Source organism: Parus major, chromosome 5, assembly GCF_001522545.3.
Source record: "Parus major isolate Abel chromosome 5, Parus_major1.1, whole genome shotgun sequence".
NCBI classification, from domain to species: domain Eukaryota; kingdom Metazoa; phylum Chordata; class Aves; order Passeriformes; family Paridae; genus Parus; species Parus major.
In genome coordinates, this window is record NC_031774.1 from 52,495,677 (window position 1) to 52,514,772 (window position 19,096).

The 19,096-nt window shown below is 36.8% G+C and overlaps 1 protein-coding gene across 2 annotated transcripts in view; it reads left to right on the forward strand.

Annotated features, from left to right (window-relative positions):
* TDRD9 (tudor domain containing 9) overlaps positions 1–19,096 on the forward strand; it is a 67,043-nt gene that overhangs the window by 6,971 nt on the left and 40,976 nt on the right. For both annotated transcript variants that reach the window (XM_015631882.1, XM_015631880.2), the window contains exons 2-5: positions 8,948–9,054; positions 15,572–15,669; positions 16,112–16,333; positions 18,353–18,475. In XM_015631882.1, the coding sequence (XP_015487368.1) occupies positions 8,948–9,054; positions 15,572–15,669; positions 16,112–16,333; positions 18,353–18,475 (550 nt within the window). The remainder of the gene's footprint in view (positions 1–8,947; positions 9,055–15,571; positions 15,670–16,111; positions 16,334–18,352; positions 18,476–19,096) is intronic.

Genomic DNA, 19,096 nt, shown 5'->3' on the forward strand with positions numbered 1-19,096 from the left:
TTCAGGCCATTGAGATGCTGGAAGACTTATCTCCCATTAGAGGGGGATCAGGCTGTTCTGCTGTCATTTTTAAACAGCTAAGAATAGTTTTTCTCTAGTAAAGATCATCTAAAGCTTTTGTTAAGTGAGTGTTGACAGAAAAGAGGTATTTGACAGTTGCTTAGGATTTTGTCGCTACATTAAATGCTTCTTCCAGATGAATTTCATCAATCTCACGGTTCTATACTTTTTCATTACTGTGCATAGCTGTTAGCATTTTTAATTAACATTTCAAATGTGTTTAAAGAAGCCAGGCTGTAACACCTACAGTGTGCCATGAAAGACACGTTAATCTAATTAAAGGAATAGGATGATAAGGAGATGCAAATTGAGGTCAAACTGATCTAAAAAGCCCAGAATTGTAAGTCTTACCAGAGCCACTGCTTCTCTCTCAACTGGCTGTCAGCTGCCTGCTCCCTGTTTCCTTGATGAATATTTTGAGCATATCCATTTTTAAGGTTCATTCGCGGGGATGGCACTGTGCACACTAAAGGTCGCTGAAGGAGCCATTTTCCATTCCAGTTATCCGGTCTCTTCCTATTAATCTAAACAGTAGCCATGGTGTAAGAAACACTGTCTTTCTTCTTGCCCTTGTTCTAATGACTGTCTTTGCTCCTCTTAAGTATTTTTCATTCCTACTTTTCTCTCTCTGCTCGTGTGTTGAACGGTTGGGAGAACAAAGGTTCTCTAAATTTGTTCTAGATGTCATACAACATAAAGGATGACGTGTATGGCTGTTATTAAAGCTGATTCTACTTATACATTGGAAAAATTCAAATGTCATTATTAATCCTCTTCAAATGGAAGGTTTTCACATTGCATTGTATGTGGTACTATGAAAAAGGAAGGGAGCTAGGTTTATGATGACAGAACTGTCCTGACAGATTTTCAGATGAAATTAAAATGCTCCTTGCCATCTCCTTTACAGCACAGTTAACATGTCACCATTTTTTTCCACTGTATCAATCTGCAAGTAAACTGCTGTACAGTGTAAAACCATTATAGTGTCTTTGCAAATTAGAGATGCATACTGGAAGGTGTGCTGAGTAATTAAATGAGAAACCTACAACTTTTATTTTTCAGCCAAATATTTGGTTGCTTCATTGAGGATTCAAGGCTAGGATCCTGAGGATCATGTTTATCTTTCCGTTGGTAGGGGAGCACTGAAGCTGAAATTTTGTATTGCTTTTATTTTTGTACGCAGTTCAGGTGTGTGAAGAGATAGGTGACTGCTTGTATGGGGCTTGCACTGGAAACTGGACCTCAAAAGTAGAGCTGTAGTTTATGCCCCCATGGTTAATCCTGGAAGCTTTGCTAAGAGTCAGAATTCTACCCAGCTATCTCTAAATGAACTCATGGATCTGAAGTGCTGTGTCAGGGTGGAAATTTTGGCTTGACTTAGGCTGATAGTGGGTCTGTTCCTGAAGGCACTTGGACATTTGTTGTTATTAGTAACTGAGTTGTGTCTTAGTGGTCAACTCTACATCCCCAGTCACAAACGAGTGTTCTCTGATGTGTGTGGCAGAACAGCTCCTGTAGTAATGTGCTGGGTTTATTCTGTTACTTTATTTTACCCTGAATATAAATTATGCACAGTTCTATTTACTTCTTGATTTTCCAGAGATTATTTAGGGAGTTCTTATTTGTCTGGGGTGAAAGGATTTTCAATGTGGGCTTTGTACCTGTCATGTTAAAATAATTCCTTGTAAGGTAACATTTGCACCCATGGATCATTGTGTTCTGTGTATAGTTTGTACTCAAGAGCTGCAACCAAACCCAGCATTCTTGGGAGAACCTTCATTTTTGGAGTGGTTTTGTTCTGCCATGGGAGTGGCTTGGTGTGAAGGAGTGGAAGTATGGTTCATGGCTCTAACTATTAACCTGAAAATATCTGGTACTCTAAATCTTACCTTTTTGGGGAATTAATCTTTTGTCTCCTCCTGTTGGATATCACAAATGTGGAGGGGAACTTGACGCAAGACACATTAAGACTTAAGACTTGACAATTAAGATGTAACTTAGAAATACTGTTTTTAATTTTTTTTTTTTTTTTTTTTTTTTTTTTTTTTTTTTTTTTTTGACAAAGCCAGTTTGAGAAGAAGTTGGTGCTGAACAGCAGTTTGTTCAAAACCAGCTCCATTTAACCAGGTACTACACTGATGTAAGCATCCAGGCATGATAAATGGTGAGAATTGTTGGAGGAGAAGCTTCTTACTCTTTTCTTTGGAAAATTTTATGGTATCTGTACCATCTGAGATGCTGTTGACTCCTGTGACTGGAAGGGGCAAGAAGTACATGTCTCTTTATGAATGAGACTCAAGGTGACATTGAGAAATTATTACTGTAATTCCTGCTTGACCAAAAGCGCTGATAGATCATACCTAGCTAATGTTTCAACACATTGGTGTAGTGTTGCATGTTCCATAATTCTTTCTCAGGATCTGTTGCTAATAATCATATACTGTGACTTGCTGCCATAGATTTTGTGTGAAGGGCTGGTGATTGTTGTGGGTTAAGCCCAGTAGACACCTAAGCAACGCATAGACCTTTGCTTCCTCACTATTTACCCTCAGTGGAATAGGGAATGAGGAATGGAACAGAAAAAACAAAACAAAAACTTGGGTTCAAAATAAAAGCTGTTTTAAGAAGTGGAACAAAAAAGAAGAAAACTAAGTGATGCAGAGGCAGCCCCACGTTACTTCTCATGGGCAGACCAATGCCCAGCCAAGTTCTGAACAACAGGTGGCAAACTGAACTGAAACCCCACTCTTTTTAGTTGCTGAGCATGATACTAAATGGCATCTCTCTGGTCTGTGTTGCCTTCCTGGTGCTGCCCCTCCCAAACCCTTGTGCATCCACCAGCCTACTTATAGGGAACAAGGATGGATGTAGTATGAGAAGCAGAAACGTCCTGGGTGCTGTGCAAATGCTGTTCAGGAGTAACTAAAACATTTATTTTCAGAAGTACTGATTTGGTCACAATTTCAAAACAACATCATAGCATTGCTATGAAGAAAATAACCCTATCCCAGCTAGGTCCAGAACAGTTACAATGAAAGGTTGACAGCGCTCCCATCATCTGAGCAGAGAGAGATTTCATAAAATAATTAATCCACAGCTGGCAGGTTGGATGGTCTCCTTTCATTTATAAATGCAGTGCCACTCTGGGTTTAATCAGCTTCGTAGTGTATTTTTCTTTTGATTTGACAGAACAGCTCTGGCTGTTTTGGGCAGCAGCCAGATGGTGAATCTACCTCTTCTGATCACTTCAGACAGCATTTGACTACTGCTTTTGATTTTCTAACAATTATGAGCAAAATCTGCTGTGAGCCTACACAAGAGGCCTTTTGGTAAGACTCCTTGTTTGGTCTTTTGCTGTGACAGTGAACAGCAGGCTGATTTTCTTTTAGCAGTGTTAAATGACAGAAGTTTGTGTAAACTATCATTGCATCTTGGTGGTGAGATGAATAAAAACAGGACGTGTTTGAAGCTGATTTCTTCCACTTGGACTGTCTGTAGCATTCATATCTCTGGTGCTGGTGACACTTCACTAATAGGCAGGGGAGTTACAGGCATCAATTTGAAATTGAGGCAATCCTGCTTTTAATACTAATCTTCATGAGCATTCTTCTAAATTCAGAGCAGTCTCTTGCATTTTATTTTTCTCAGAGATTTATTTAATCTGGATTTTACCAAGCTGGTAACCAAATGCAGGAAGAGAAGCTCATCAGCAGCTCATCTCCTAGAAGAGTCCAGTTCTTTGAAGCCCAGCAGCTCATCCCGCAGACATAAAATCCCAGAGCAGAAGACAGTAAATTGGAGGATTTGGACTGTTTTATCCTGGCATTTGAGCTTGTCATGTTTCTTGGATTTTAACTGTGGATAAGGTGCAGAGCTATTAGTTTGACATACGTGAAATATTTCTGAGTTGTTGAGTTTCCATAGTCTATCCAAATGCAAATATTAGCATTTGAGTTTTTCAGGGTTTCAGAAAGATGTTTTAGTGCTCTCCCTCCTTCTTTCTCCCTTCCTCCCCAGCTAGTTAAGGTTTTAAAAAAGGCTGTCTGAATTACACTGAGGAAGAACAGTGCAAGCCTTTTAAAATGCTTAAATATGAAGACTATCACTAAATCTAGCAAATTACATTTTGGATCAGCTGTTACTAGAAAAAAAGCACGTACCTAACTGATGCTTAGATTCTTGAAATGGTATGTAGTGACTTTGGAAATATTTTAGTTTTTCATGTGATACATTTATTATGAATTCTGTTAGTCTGTTTTTGCAGCTGAAATGTGGCTTTTGAATGACAGTAGATGATTTTGTTGAAGTTAGTGTATTTCTGCAGGTAGGACCAATCTTCTGTATAGAAAGCCAGCTTCCAGTTAAAAGGAAGGTAATTTTTAGTATGTCCTTCAGTAAACCCTGTGGAAGGTTATTTACTGTCATGGCAAATGTTCAGTTATGTAAAGTGTCACATTACTTCAGTTTCAGAAGAGAAGCTTTGAAACAGTCTGCTGTATATATCTTACTAAAATTGTGCAGCAAAATATCGCTCTGTATGTTATGGGGCTAAGTGTTTTTTTCAAGTGATTTCCCCACTCCCCAGAGATCTGTAAATAGGTGAATAGTGTGCGTGACAGGAGCCATGACTTGGGGCAGTCCTTCTCTTGTGATCTGTGAAATGGGTGACACTAGTTTTATGTTCAACTTCTAGTCCCATGTGCACAGGATTTTTTGTGTTAAACGAGGCAGAACATAAATAAGCAGAAAGTACATCTGTAAGAATTTTTAAAAGCACAGTCTGAGGAGCCTTTGATGTTTCAGTTTTGTCTCTAAGATGGACATGTTCTAGAAGTTACATGGCCTTGAATAGAAGCTTCTACCCCAAAATTAAGTGGTTAATAGAATTTTTTTTGAAGTTGGATAAGCAAGCATCTTAGTCCTTGGAATTTTATTGCATACCTGGATATTTTCTTTATACTGTCAGGTATGCTGCATAAGCAACTTGTAAAAGTTTTTTTCAGGGTATATAACTGCATGTACCTGTTCTTAAACATTTCTTGCAGAAGCATTAACTATGTTCAGTGTAGGCATTGGCATTTTAGTTATGAAAGTTTTGAAAGGGCCAAACAAATTACCTGTTATAGCTATGGTTGAGATTGGGCAATTGATTCTATTTTTGGCAGCTAAGTGTATGCAAAAATCCTTTGGTTATTATTTCTAGTGCTCAAATACAAATATTTACTCAGTATATTCTGTTATGATGCCTTGTTGACTTATTAGAGGTCATTCTATAGCTTGCAGAAAAGAAAGACATTTCTCTAGCTCAATTTCTCTATTTCTTTATTTCTCAATAAAGAAAGGTACTCCCAGTGTATTTGAAATCATTTACAATTGAATGTGTCAACAGTTTCTGGTGTTAAACTGTGTTTCCCTTCTAGTAATTCCCCTGAAGTGGCAGCTGTATTTAATTTTATGTTTAAAAAATACCTTGTTTTAATCTATTGCTCAAAATTAGTTTGACTGGGCTTACATACCAAAACTGCTCACATTTCAGAAAAATTTACAGTAGTTGAACTACATAATACGGAATGGAGAAAGAACCCTGTTACCTCATAAGACAGTGCTAATTCTTTTCCAAGAAGAGGCATGTAGCTCTTTGCCTTGATGGAAGGGGTCCTGCTGCCCACTGCTTGTCCTGTCTGCTGCTTCTGAGGGTGTTTCTGAATTTAAGTAGGTCTTGAAATGTACACACCTACGTGGGTTGATGTCAGGATGTAGCAAGGGTTACTTGTGGAGTGAAGTCACTGATTGATTGGGGTGTACAGAATGTCACATATTTGCAGGTTCAGCCATAGAAATATTTCAAAGATTTTGAAGATGAAATATACCCTTGATATGAATAAGATCAAGTTCAGCTACTTTTTAGAATGAGCGGTAAGGAAGAAAACCCAGGATATTTAAAACCTTCTACGTTTCCTTCAGTTGGTGACTTCAAATCTTAGTGATTGTGTTAGTCAAAAAAAATGCTTTTTACTGCTTCTTAATTTGGTAGAATTTTGTCTGTTTTGGATGTGCAGTTGAAAAGGCTGGAATCTGGAAAGCCTAATGAATATATGCTGTAACATGGCAGGTGTACCGAAGGTGGGTTTTGACTGTCAGGAGGAATATAAATGGGGAAGAAGTAACTGGTGTATGGGACAGACATGTGATTCATAAGTAGAATCCAGAAAAGTCCCTTCATTTGCTTTCATTCATATTCTTTTCTAGCCTAGAATGGATTTGAATTTCTGAATCTTGTTATTCTTCTGCTGGCAGCAAATTTTGTTGAAAATCATGAGATTTTCATCCAAGGGAAATTTCTTTTTGTTTGTCCAGGTAGATAGGATGATACCTCCCACTGATGGCATATTAATGATTACTTGGAAGGATTGTATCATTCTGATGATCTAGGAGAGCTCCAGCGGGGTTTATAGTAATTTATTTTCAATTTTGCTTAAAACCCCCCATTATTCTGTAAGCTTTTAATTTTATTAATGCAGAAAAGTACAGCATTAAAATGTCAATAAATGACAGCAAAGCTTATTTGTTCATTTCATATTCCCATATGTAATTTTCCAGTTGCATATGATTTTCCTCAAGACTGGAGCCTGATTTGGTACATCAAGTGCATAATGTTTATTCCTAATGACTGGCTATTAAATATTTTGTTTATTCATTGTGTCGCCTGGGGTTCATTTACTGCGTGCTGTTTTCTGAAGACAGAAAACCTAATTCTTGAAATAAAATATTCAGCTGTCCAGACAAAAAATTAATCTATTCTCGCAAATGACTGAGGTCGTGCTGTCCTCATTTTCCTCAAGCTGTACAGGCAAAGGTTGAAAGCACACACACATATATGTATGTATGTATATATACAAATACCCTTCTGGGAGCTTGTTTTGAAATGCTTAAGACTCTTAAAATGCCAAGAGATATAATAAATTAGTAAGTTTATTTATTTAGTTATTACTATTCCTTATCTGTTACTTAACTGATTTCAGCTACTGCTTAAATACTGATACATCTGCAGGGTCTTACTGCAAGAAAGGAGCACAGTCCTGCCTTTTCCCAGCCTTAACTCCTCAGTGGGAGTTTTCTGTTTGTGATTTGCTTGCTGTTTCTCTGGGCTCTGACAGTCAAGCAATACCTGCACCTCTGTGACAGCACTGGCTGCTTACCCTTGCTTTTCTCCCCATGGAGAACCTAAGGACAAGTTCTATTTACTGCATAACCAGGTTTTATTTTCAGAATATGTGTGTCCAGTGTACTCAGGCTGAAGGTTTATGGAAGTGAAAAAATAATTGGTTATATCAGTAAAAATCTGTATAGAATGTGCATACAATGCTGCCCAAGTGAGTTTGTGCAGTCAAGCTTCATTATGGTATTTTCAGATACCGAATGCTTGACCTTTTGAATTTTGTTTTGACTCATTGAATTTTTGGGTTTTATTTGTGTTTAATATGCATTCAGTGGAATAACCAACTTTGCAAGCAGTTGGACATCCTGTGTGTGAATTTTTCTACATATTTCCACAGATCCAGACTTCTTGAGAAGTGTTTTAGAAGGGTTTGAGTGATGGAAGTTGGACATAGGCAGCTGTTGCTCATGTAGCCATTGCACAGATGGGTGCAATCCTGCTGAACCTTGCATTAAGAAATACTTGAGGTCTGGGGGAAATTGCTGTAGCTCTACACCTAAAATTTTGTTAAAATTAAATAGAAGCTATTTCTTAGTTTGATGGTAGCAGTAGGTGATAAATACTTGTTCTGTTCTGAACTGGGCTGAGTGAATTGTCTGTAGCAGAGCCAAGCTGGCACAGAGTTTGCCTTGGCAGAGAAGGTGAGTGCTCTGTGGCATCAAAATCTTGGGAACTTCCCTCTGTTGAGGGCTGTGTGATGTAGTGCCATGTTAAAAATCCCATGCACTTTTCAGCATTAGTGTTTTTGGAGTCAGTGTTGCCTATTTTTTGGGTCAAGAAATGAACACTTCCACAGCACTATCCTTTCATAAAACACAGAAACAGTTTTGCTGTGCCTTAGTGAATTGCTGCATAGGTAAGGCTTGCATAGGGCCCACAGTTGAAGTTAATGTGCAAAACTGTAGTTTCTACCTCTGGTTTGTATTTTGTTAAAAAAAAATCATTTGATGTTTTCAAAACTCTTCTATGTTTAAGTTCACCTGTGATTTAATAACAATTTAATTTTACAATTTGTTAATTTAACAATTTAATACAATCATTGTTTACATGCTTCTTTATTCTCTAGTGAATTTCATGTGATTTTCTTCACACTGTTCATGTAGAAGAGACTTTTAAAAATTCCATTTCATTTATATCATGAATAACATTTCTATGTGTGACAGATTTCCATAAAATGATCAGGTGATTGTGTTAATCTTTTTTCCTGACCACCATCATTTCTTGGCTTACAGTCAAAATTTTTTTCTTAAAAGCATTGAGATGATTGTGTTTCCTCCTGTCCAATTCCCCTGTCTCCAGAGAATCATGCAAGATTTGCTTTCATTTTCCTAATTGTATGTGTCAAGAATTGAAGAAAAAGGGCTATTTCATCTTTGTTCAGAAGATATTGTAGTCTCTCATTAGAAGAGAAATTCTTAGGTATTGAAACCTTGAAGGTTGATATTTTGGGAGCTCAATCTTCTTGGGTCTAAACAAAAAGATATAATGTGGCATTTTCCTCAGTCTGGTATCTAAGTGCATAGACTATTTTTTTTTTCTGAAGTTTGTTCATTGAAGTAGTTCCTGCATGATATGGAGAGCTTCCTGTATAATGCTGTTATTTCCAGAGATCCCAAAGACTTGCACTAGGAAGCATTTCTTGATTTATTATTTCTTTTTCCTCTTCAGGCTGCCTATCTCAACGAATGTTGGAACTGACTATGCTAAAAAATACAGACAAGCAGAGGAACAAGAGCTGAATGTAGCTGGAAATTATCAACATGTCTATAAAACAGGTAAAATAAGAAATAAAATTATTTCAGTTCCTATTATAAACTCAGATATACCTGTCCTTTTTCCTCTCTGTTGTCTTTATGTTATCTTCTTCTCTAAATTGAATGTACTTGTTTATTTATTGATAGATATGTTTAGTTTGGTATATATAAAGTGTGATATTAAAAAGTAAACTCCTTATTTTCTGAAATTCATAATGTACAATGCTGGTGCATAGATAAATATACATACATGTAGCTAGTTGTATTGATAAATGCAGATATGTGATTAAAATAAATATGCAAGGAAAATATAACACTCATTAGATTCATGTCTTTATTCTGTTTTCCCATTTTATATTCATACTTCTCTGTGTACTTGATTGTTGCTTTGAGCTGCCTTTAGAGAGAAATTGGATTGCACTTCTTTCCTAGGAGCTCTGGTAAAAGCACTGTGAGGCTGACTCACTTGTCAGGACAGCTCAGCTTCAAACTCTTACTGTGCCTCTTAATTTCCAGATTTGTTAATGTAGCTGATTTCCTGAGAAAAGGACATTTATGTTTTATCTGTTCTGTCATTCTCTTAATATTTTCTGTATACCTTTCCTGGCATACCAAAATGTGACAAATTGAGATATTTTCTAGCAATTATTGTCCTTCAGTGCATCTGCAAATTCTCTGGCCTCTGGAACTCAGGCTGATGAAGCCACTTGAGGGATTTGTCATCAACTGAGATGCAGTAGTGGCACTTGGCACTTGCACCTCGTCTTCTGTCCTAACCACAAAATTCTGTCTCTACTTCCCTTGACATTGTATAAAATTTGAGAGAGAGAAAGTATTATAAGGTGGAAATGGGTGAATAAAGAGACTGGAATGAGCTTCTACTGTTGTCATTCAGGAATGACATTTTTCTAGTTCTTCATGTGCTTTCCTAACAAAAGAGCAACATGTTGAGTAAGATTAAGTTCTGTAGATGTTTCTTTAATAATACAGTGTTACTGATTAATGCAAGTAAATACCATAGCTCATTCAGTATCTTTTACCTATTAAGTCAGAATCTTGTCAAAAATAGAGTAGCAACTTTAACAGCACTAAACTTAACAGTGGCCTGCACGACTTGAATGGGAGTGATGGTAGGAGTTTCCCTTCTGTAAAAGAAACAGGATTATAACGTGGGGTTTTTATGAAATACTTCTGTGTAGTCATCCTGGTACTTTATTTTATAAGTACCTATTTTCTCTTGGTCTACCCTAAAATATTTGTTCTTGAAAATTTACCGTGTAATATTTACTCTTGCTTTCCAGTTATAACTTACTGAAACAGCATCTAGTTAGCAAACAACCATAAATAATTACTAAAGTGTTGACATATTACATAATCTCTTATTATTAATCCATTGCATATTTTCCTCAGTTCCTTTCCCCTCCTTCCCCCTGTTCTGTTCTTTGTCTGTCTCATTGTCTGGAGTCTCAGTTGCTCCAGGAGCTGTTCTGTGCAGTGTTGATGCCTGCCTGCTCTCATCAGTGCTCTGCTCCCAGCGGTGTGTGATCTAGTGACAAGAGTCCAAGCAAACTGGATAGTGACAGGACTGGAGCATTCCTACAGCATTCTGAGACTGAGCTGCCAAAACCCACCTAGATGTAAATAAGATAAAAGCTTCAGAAAATCCTGGTTCTTACTGCTCTTAACTTCGAGTTATAGACAGAAATACTGTATTGGGACAGTAGAATAAAAAAGCTCAGTAAGTCAGCATAAGAATTGTATGGTTAATTTTATAGCTTATAAATGTGTATGTTGTTCTACATTTGAGACTGCTTTTCTCTAATACAGTATGCTCATCATTCAGATTTCAAGAGCTTCAAGATGTATTTGTAACTATCAGCTATATTGATCTGAAAGTGAATGTTTTCCTCAAGAACATGGAAACTGTCGTAATTGATCAAGGATTTAGCTAGACTAGGACCTATGAGTTGACCTGTGTTGAATACAAATGTGGTCAAGAAATAACCTTCATAACATGGAAATGAGAAAATAATTTTTTCTGAAGGTTCTGAATTGGTACCCCTTCTGTAGCTTCTTTCTCTGAGTTGCTGTTCTAACTTACAGGCAATATTTTCTGTGCAAATTGATAGCCTGTTTTAAATCTTGCAGTTGCTGAAACTGCTTGTGCCTTGCTATTTGATGAAATTCTATTGAGTTTGAGTGCTGTGCTTTCCAATTTCTTTGAAAGAGTATGTACTTTCATACTGAGAGGACAAACAAAAATGCCTGATCTGCTTCTATGTTGGGGAAGGAGATCACCAGGGAACTTCAGATTTCTGGCTTCTGCAGAGCATGGTAGAAATGATACTGCTGTGCAAAGTTGAAGTGATTAAATATAAGCAGAAGAAAAGTATTTGTCATAACTGTTAGACAAAATGAGTAGAGCATTACCAATTCTTCTTGTCTCACCAGGCTTGTCTCACATTTGGATCTTCACACACTTTAGATTCAGTGAGGTCATGGGGTGCTGTGCAGAGGGAAACCTTCCAGAGCTGTGTGTATGGGACACTTACCTTGTAAAAAATATTTTTTTAAATATTTTTTTTCCCAAATTTTGGAATTCTGAACTATAGAGACTAGAGCTTTGCGCTTCAGAAAGCTTCTAAATTCTAAAATCTTAGTTCTCTCTCTTTTTTTTTTTTCTTTGAAGGACACAGAATTATTTTCATGAAGCTATGTGGATGGCAGCTTTTTTTTTCTTTTCTTTTTTTCTGTCTTCATGATTTTCACGCCATTAAATGGATTTCTTCTGGACCTCTTCTAGATCCCACCTGAAGTAACTGCTTTCAGAGAAAAAGAAATTTAAACATTGTTTCTGATACTTAAAAATTCAGTTTCTTATATATCTTACACATTTTGTACTCAGAACAGATGATGCATGCCAGGAAAATTAATCATAGCGCAGATCCTCACCCCAAAACCTTTTGCATATAAGGTATGTACAGGTTGAAGAGGATTGCAGTAGAGAAGTCTCACCAGACAGGTATTTCCTTAGGATTTCTCTGAATTAAGTTCATCAAGGATCAGTCAGCAGCAGCACCTTCATGTACTTGGTGTTTGACTGCTCTAGCACCATGTTCTGGGAAGTCCTGCCTTTTGGCTCAGTGTAGGAGCCAGTTGTTACCTGTGGCTTTTCTGTCCTGTGAGCTTCCATTGAAACTGTAATCACTGTGTAGGTCAGCAGAAACATGATCAGTGATTTAACAAGCATCTCATTTGATTCATCTAACCAGTACATTGAAGTATATGTTTTTTTAAGCATCTCATTTTAATTGCTTAGTGGCATATAGAAAGATACAGCTGTACAAACTCTTCTCCCAGAACTGGTGAATATAAAAATCTAATCTTATGTTAAAGGATATCTTCAAATTTGATTCAGACATCTGCTGTATGGGCTGTTATAACTGAGATACTGGAAAATTGCTCTTTCCATGGGCATTGGGCAGATTTAGTCATTGACATCTTTAGAGGACTTTCATAATAATCAAAAAGGCAAATTCATCTTTCCCATAACTGAGTTTTCAGTTTCTTTTTTGCACCGATTCTGAAAAGAGAAATTAATATTATTTATTCTGGACTATTAACTCTTTACTAATGCTTCTTATACACTGAAATATTTTGCTTGTCCTAAACCAGCATGGGGAGCAGTTGCCTGCTTCTTCAATTTACTATTTTCAGGTTGGAATCATCCTGCGTTTTATGTCAAAATCCAAGGTGCAGATTAGAGCACAGTGCCTTACCAAGGTTTGCACTGGTTGTGTCAGTTGTCCTGCTCCTAATAGTGTTTTTCAGAAAGTATAAGCAATTGAAAAAGGAAAAAGTTCCTGCCTTCCTTGCTGATAATTCCATAGACCTGTAGCTGAATTTTTAGATGTGTCTTTATTGGCATGAATGACCAACTTTTCTGAAGACCAGTTCTCATTGGGGGATTTGTTGCATATTAGATAAGAAAAATAGAAAAACCCCAAGCAAACCTAAACATTTAAAGGTAATTACATTGTATGGTATAGAATCCACAGCTGAATGGTTATTTAAATCAGTAGAATAAACTTTCATCAGAGTGTACATTCAAATGTTCTCTGCTGCAGCAGGTCTTCCTGGTTCAACTTTCACGTTTAAAAAATAAAGGTGAAAGTGTTAAGGTCTTTTAAGATGGTTATTCAAGTTCCCCATCTCAATTTAATTTTGTTTTTTACTAAGGATCATAATAGATTTCAGATGGTATTTGTCCTGAGTTTGTTAGGGTAAGACATTTTTGTTGCTGTTTGTGTCATGTCAGTGTTCATCTTAAGTTGCCAGTTTGCTGAGGTTAGAACTGTTCTGTCTCTGCAGACAGAAGTCTTAGAGCTGTTGTGTTATTAATTCCCCAAGCAAACTCAGTATAATATTTCTCAGTTTAAGTATAGAAGACGTGCCTTGAAAAGAAAAAAACCCAGTCCGTACAGTGTTTAGTACTTGCAGCATCTGCTAAATGGTTGTATGACTGTCAGTTCTTAAACTCTGGGTGGTGATTGTGGCTAACATTGGATCAGCATTTACTTCTGCTGTCATTCTTTTTTCAGACTCCTGTGCTTAGGAGATAGTAAGATGTTGCTGTCTTAGAAATGTTATATAAAAAGCAGTATTAAAAAAATGTTATGTTACATCAGTGAAAAAAGATGATACATACAAAATTAATTCAGTTGTTTTTCAGCAGGTATATGAATACTGGTGGCTCTTTCTTTGCTTCTGGTTTGTTCCATTGTGTTATTTAAATAAAATTCTTAATTAAATTTGAGATTAATGGTTTCTTACTTGTATACTGAGGTTTGTACTGAATTACAGAGGGTTATTATATGAATCCTACCTTTTGAATTTTGTGTGCATCCCTCCTTATTTATTAAAAAATATTACTATTAAAAAGTTGCTTTCTTCTTTTAATGTTTTATCTTTCCAAAATTGCAGCTGTTTCTTTGAAAACCTGATAGAGGTGGGAAGGTTATGTTGCTTTAGCAGGAATCTGCTGACACTGGGATCTGTTCCCTAGCAGCTTGAGGTTTCTTCCAGCATTGGTCAAATCACACACAGCTATGGATGTCTCAGTTGTGACATGTTTGTGCCAGAGGGAAGCCACTCAGCCTTTGTGCAGCGTTGCTGTGGCAGAATGCTATATATATGAATTTTTAGGGGGAATATATTTAGAAACTTGACCAAAAGTATTTTAAAAAGGACAGTTAATTCTTTGAAGGGGTGCTGCTATCAAGTTATGGTTTTGTGTTTAGTGGTGCTAAGTAGATCCTTGTGCAGTGATCACCTTTCACTATTGCCTTACAAGAGTCCAAGTAAAAGAATTTTTCCTGTTGCAGAATATGGCTTTCAGAGAACTCTATTTTAGTGAGCTATCCAGCTTTTGAGGCCTTTGTTTTAGTGTTAGAAAACTTAATTTGTATTCCTTGATACTTGGAGACAATTCAGGGGCAAGGAACACTTACAAGTATGGCATGGAACTATAAGATGCTGCTCTGCCTGCTTCTGCTTCACTGCTGTCTGAGATTGTTACAATTTTCCAAAGAAAGGGAGCTGTAACTGCAGTCAAGCATTTAGGCTGTAGCCTTTATTTTAAAGTAATTATTGTCTTTGTAAAAAGAATAATAGAATTCTGTCTCACTACTCTATTTCTTCGACAAATAATGACATAAAAAGAGCTATAGGGTTTTATTACCTCCATGAAAGTATCCATTTCACCATAATACCTGGTGAAACCTATTTGAAATGCAAATAATTTCAGTTCTTGATTTTGTTATGCTCTGGGTATTTTAGCGAAATTGTTTAATTGTAACCTGCAGAATTGTTGTTTGCCACAGTCTTGTCCAGGCTTTCCCCTTCTGCACCTTCTCACCTGTTTGTTGTTTTCATGGTCAAAGAGACTGCAGACTTCTGAGCAGAAACTCATGCTTGCACTGAAATATTTTTGTCCTGTATTACCCAGTAATTATCAGTGTAGTATCACGCTGACAGGTCATTATGGTGCTTAACAGATTTTAATGGCCAAGTGGTAGAAATAGAATGGTTTTCCTGTCAAATTGTGGGTGATTTTGTAACGTGGATCCAGTAGACTTCAGGGAAAAAACACATGTACAGGAATAAGGCATATTTTTTTCAGTATTGTAAAGTATTCTGGGATATACAGGTAGACTTTGCAGTTGTAATGCAAACTGAAAAAACCCAGTTTTTAAAATTAAGAGAAAAGCATAGGGAGTTGTATACATCTTTCCACTGATGGTGGTTTACATATACAAGCAGTGTTTATTTGGAGTTGCTTCCAGTAAAACAGTAGTTGCATAAACACAGAAAATCTCTTCAATCTACTAATATTAAAAAGTGCGAATTCTATTAATACTTAAAGTATGCAATTCAACTTTTAGAGAAGTTAGGTTTCCAAATACTGTTGTTGCAGTCATCTCCTGGTGTTTCTGTTTCTGTATTGGAAAAAGTGACTCTTGGTTATTTTTGTGCCTAGGTACTTCATTGTCGCAGTCTGAATCAAGTGATTCAAGTTCTATAGCAATAAGTAAGTGTAAATACTTGGATATGCCTACAGCCAAACACAGGGAAAAGGTAATGTCGTTGTACTTTCTCCCATGAACTTTAGCTGAAAATAATGTTTTGTTGTGGCTTTGGGATGTGTTTTTGTTCATTTGTTTCTGTTGTTGGTTTTTAAAAGGAAATTCTTTTCCTGCTTTAAACACTGTACAAAACTATCAGATTTTTTACAAAACAATTGCATAAAATTTCTGAAGAGGAAAAGCGTTGGTGTTACACTTTCTGCTTATAGTATTCATGTAAAATATGTACATGAGTGTGTGCCCATATTCTTTTCTGTCATCTTCTAATGCACTTTAGGATTGCATTTATCTCCAGGTGCCTATAAGATGATAGAAAAGATGGCACAGTGTTTTGCAGAGCCTTGCTTTGTGGCTTGGAAGCTGTTGATATTTCAAATTGTTTGAAACCTGTTTTGTTTTGTAGACTTATGCGTTTTCTTGAAAAATTGTTTCAGATAGTGTCTCTGATACAAAACAATTCAGTTGTGATTGTAGAAGGAGCGACTGGCAGTGGAAAGAGCACACAGATTCCACAATATATTTTGGATTATTGCATGAGCCAGTCTGTGCCTTGTAACATTGCTGTTACCCAGCCTCGGAAAATCGGTGCCAGCAGCCTTGCTAGGTGGATTAGCAAGCAACGCTCATGGACACTAGGTGGATTTGTAGGATACCAGGTATGAGAAAACTTCAAACTGTATTTTAAAATGTATTAAAAAGTACTATGTGTTCATTCTTGATTACTTTTAAGCATATCTAGCATACTGAAGAAACATTACAAAATCTTCTTCTAAAAGTGGAATTGCTATTTTTTATCTGTCTCCTGCTAAATGTTTGTAATTAAATCAACTTGTAAATTTGAACAACTATGAATCCTGGTGGGACTCCTACAGAAAATATTTCTCTGCATCCGATATGTCTACATTATCAATCACGGAAATTTTTGCAGGAAAACTATGTTCTGTCATTTTTCCTTTTAACTCCTTAAGTAACTTATTTTATCTGTTTGGCTTTACTACATTTACTCGTCAACTCTGTCAAACCTTTAACACATTTATGACCAAGTTCTTTTGTGAACAATCTCATGTTCCTTTTTAACACGTGAAAAACTCAAACTACTTTTTCCTCTTAAATCTGTCTCCTCCTTTTTCTTTGTTCAGCTCAGCTGCAAGCTCAGTTCTGTCCCTCTGTTAATGAACTTGATGCCACATTTCTTTTTTGACACAGGTCCTGGTACTTTTATGAGCTCCTTGTGAGTACCCACACTAAGCTGCTGTGATACTGGTTTCATTGTGGGTTAGGTCACAGCTGTCTCTGGATGAGCTGCTCTGGTTCTTCAGGCCAGTGTTTTCACAGTGCTATTGACAATGAGAGGGATGTTCACAGAGAATTGTCTGTTTCTGGAGTCCTTTGCTGGGAGGAATATTTACTGGGTTATTCTTCTCTGCTTCATTTTATTTCTTGTTGTTTCTTCCTTTCTTTCTTACACTTAGGGTAATATGTGTATGTTTGCTGGCATGCATTAAGAGGTTTCTGTTTCTTCATAGGTCTGCAGCTCCAGGTTACTTCCTAATATGTTACATGTGGTGCTGTTTATGTGTGTTAGATGTTTTTGTTACCCTTAAATGTGGTTCTGTAAAGTTTTCAGGTCTGGAAGAGTTTGATTTTTGACTCAGAGTGACAGAGTTGTTCATAGCATGGGCTCTTACGTGTCAGTCTTCTGCTTCATCTGTTACCCACATCTGCTTTCTTCTGTGCCACATCATAAACATGACAGCAATAACCAAAACACCAGTGTTACCAACATTATTCTCATACTAAATCCAAAAACCACAGCACTGTACCAGCTACTAAGAAGAAATGCACTCTGTCCCACCCAAAACCAAAACAGTTACGTATGTTGTTTGTTTCAAAGTAGGTTATGTATAAAGCCTTTGTTGCTGTTTTTGATACCTTGAATTAATTAGTCATTAAGTTGCTGAATTGATTCATTAGGCTAGTGAGTCTCAAAGACTTAAAATGATACTGTACTTCCAGACTGTCTTCAGGACAGTAGATGTGGATGTGCTGTGCTTGTTTCACCAGCACTTGTGTGAGCTGAGTAGAAACAGAGGGAAATGGTGGAGAGCAGATGTGTCTGCTCTAGGCTGATGGAAAGTTGCACATGAAAAGATGGTCACTGCTCTGCCTGCCTGGGTGGGTTACACCTGAGATAGCTAAAGTCACCACAAGTGTGTTAGAAATCAAATATCTGTTCATACAGGGTTGTATGAACAGAACTTTTCTCTCAGGAGTAAGTTGCCTGGTCTTGGTGATAACTTAAACATGTTTAGTTTTCTTGTCCTATATGCAAACCACATTTTGGCAAAATCTTTTTCTTGCTCTCTATATCAGTGGAAAGAGTGATGTATGTATGTACCTTTAGAAGTCTTTGAAAAATTCCCAGTTTAAAGTCTCAGCAAGGAATTTGCATTTTACATCTTTCTGAAATTTCTCCCAAAGTGAAACCAGTTAATTGGTTCTGGTATGGAGACTCCTGTTAATTGGTTCTCCTGTATGGAGACTTGTGCACGTTTGAGTAAGTAATTTTGATGGGTTTACACTGTGTTTGATTTTGGAGTTCTTTCACATGCATGCTTCTTGTAACTACAATTAATCTGTTTTCAGCTAGTATGTCTTTTTCTTACTGTTGTTAGTTAAGTTTAGAGAATGTTTGGACAAAGGAGACGAGGTTGCTGTATATGACAACGGGAGTTCTTCTTCAGAAAATAGTCTCTGCCAAGAGCCTAACTCAGTTCACGCACATTTTCATTGATGAAGTAAGTTGCTGGAAGTAAGTTTAATTTTCATATTAATAAAGACTTCTCTTTTGTCTCTTACCACATGAGAAAGGAGAAGTGCAGACATCTACTTTTAAAGATGTTCTATATAAGTTATCTAAGGTAACACTTGCTGAAATAGGCTTGTCAGCATTCCTTTGAGCAACGCGTTTAGAACTGAGGGTGTGGGGAGTGCTTTTGGGAGTCCTTAACTTTTAATAGTAGAGGTACCTTGAAATGTTTTTTGGAATCCATCTTGTGGAATTCAAGAACCTGTCCAGCTAGGTCTGTCATGGGGAGGCAGCTACTTTTCACTCACCTGAATATTACAAAAACTTTATTCTGCAGGGATGTCCTGAAAAATATCTCTGTGAAAGTTCTGTCTCCTGGTTATGGGTACAGTTCATTCATGTGGATTCATTATTGCTGCTGTCACTTCACTAAAAAGCTAAAGCAAATACACTTGTAATTTGTGTATTTTTACATGTGTATATGCTTCTTTTATGTGGAAAGCAATATTTGACTTTCAGTTAATAGTTAGATGTGAAATTGTGCTGTCACAAACCATGGATATAAATCACATGTAGGATGTATGATATCTTGGGATGTAGTGATACAGAA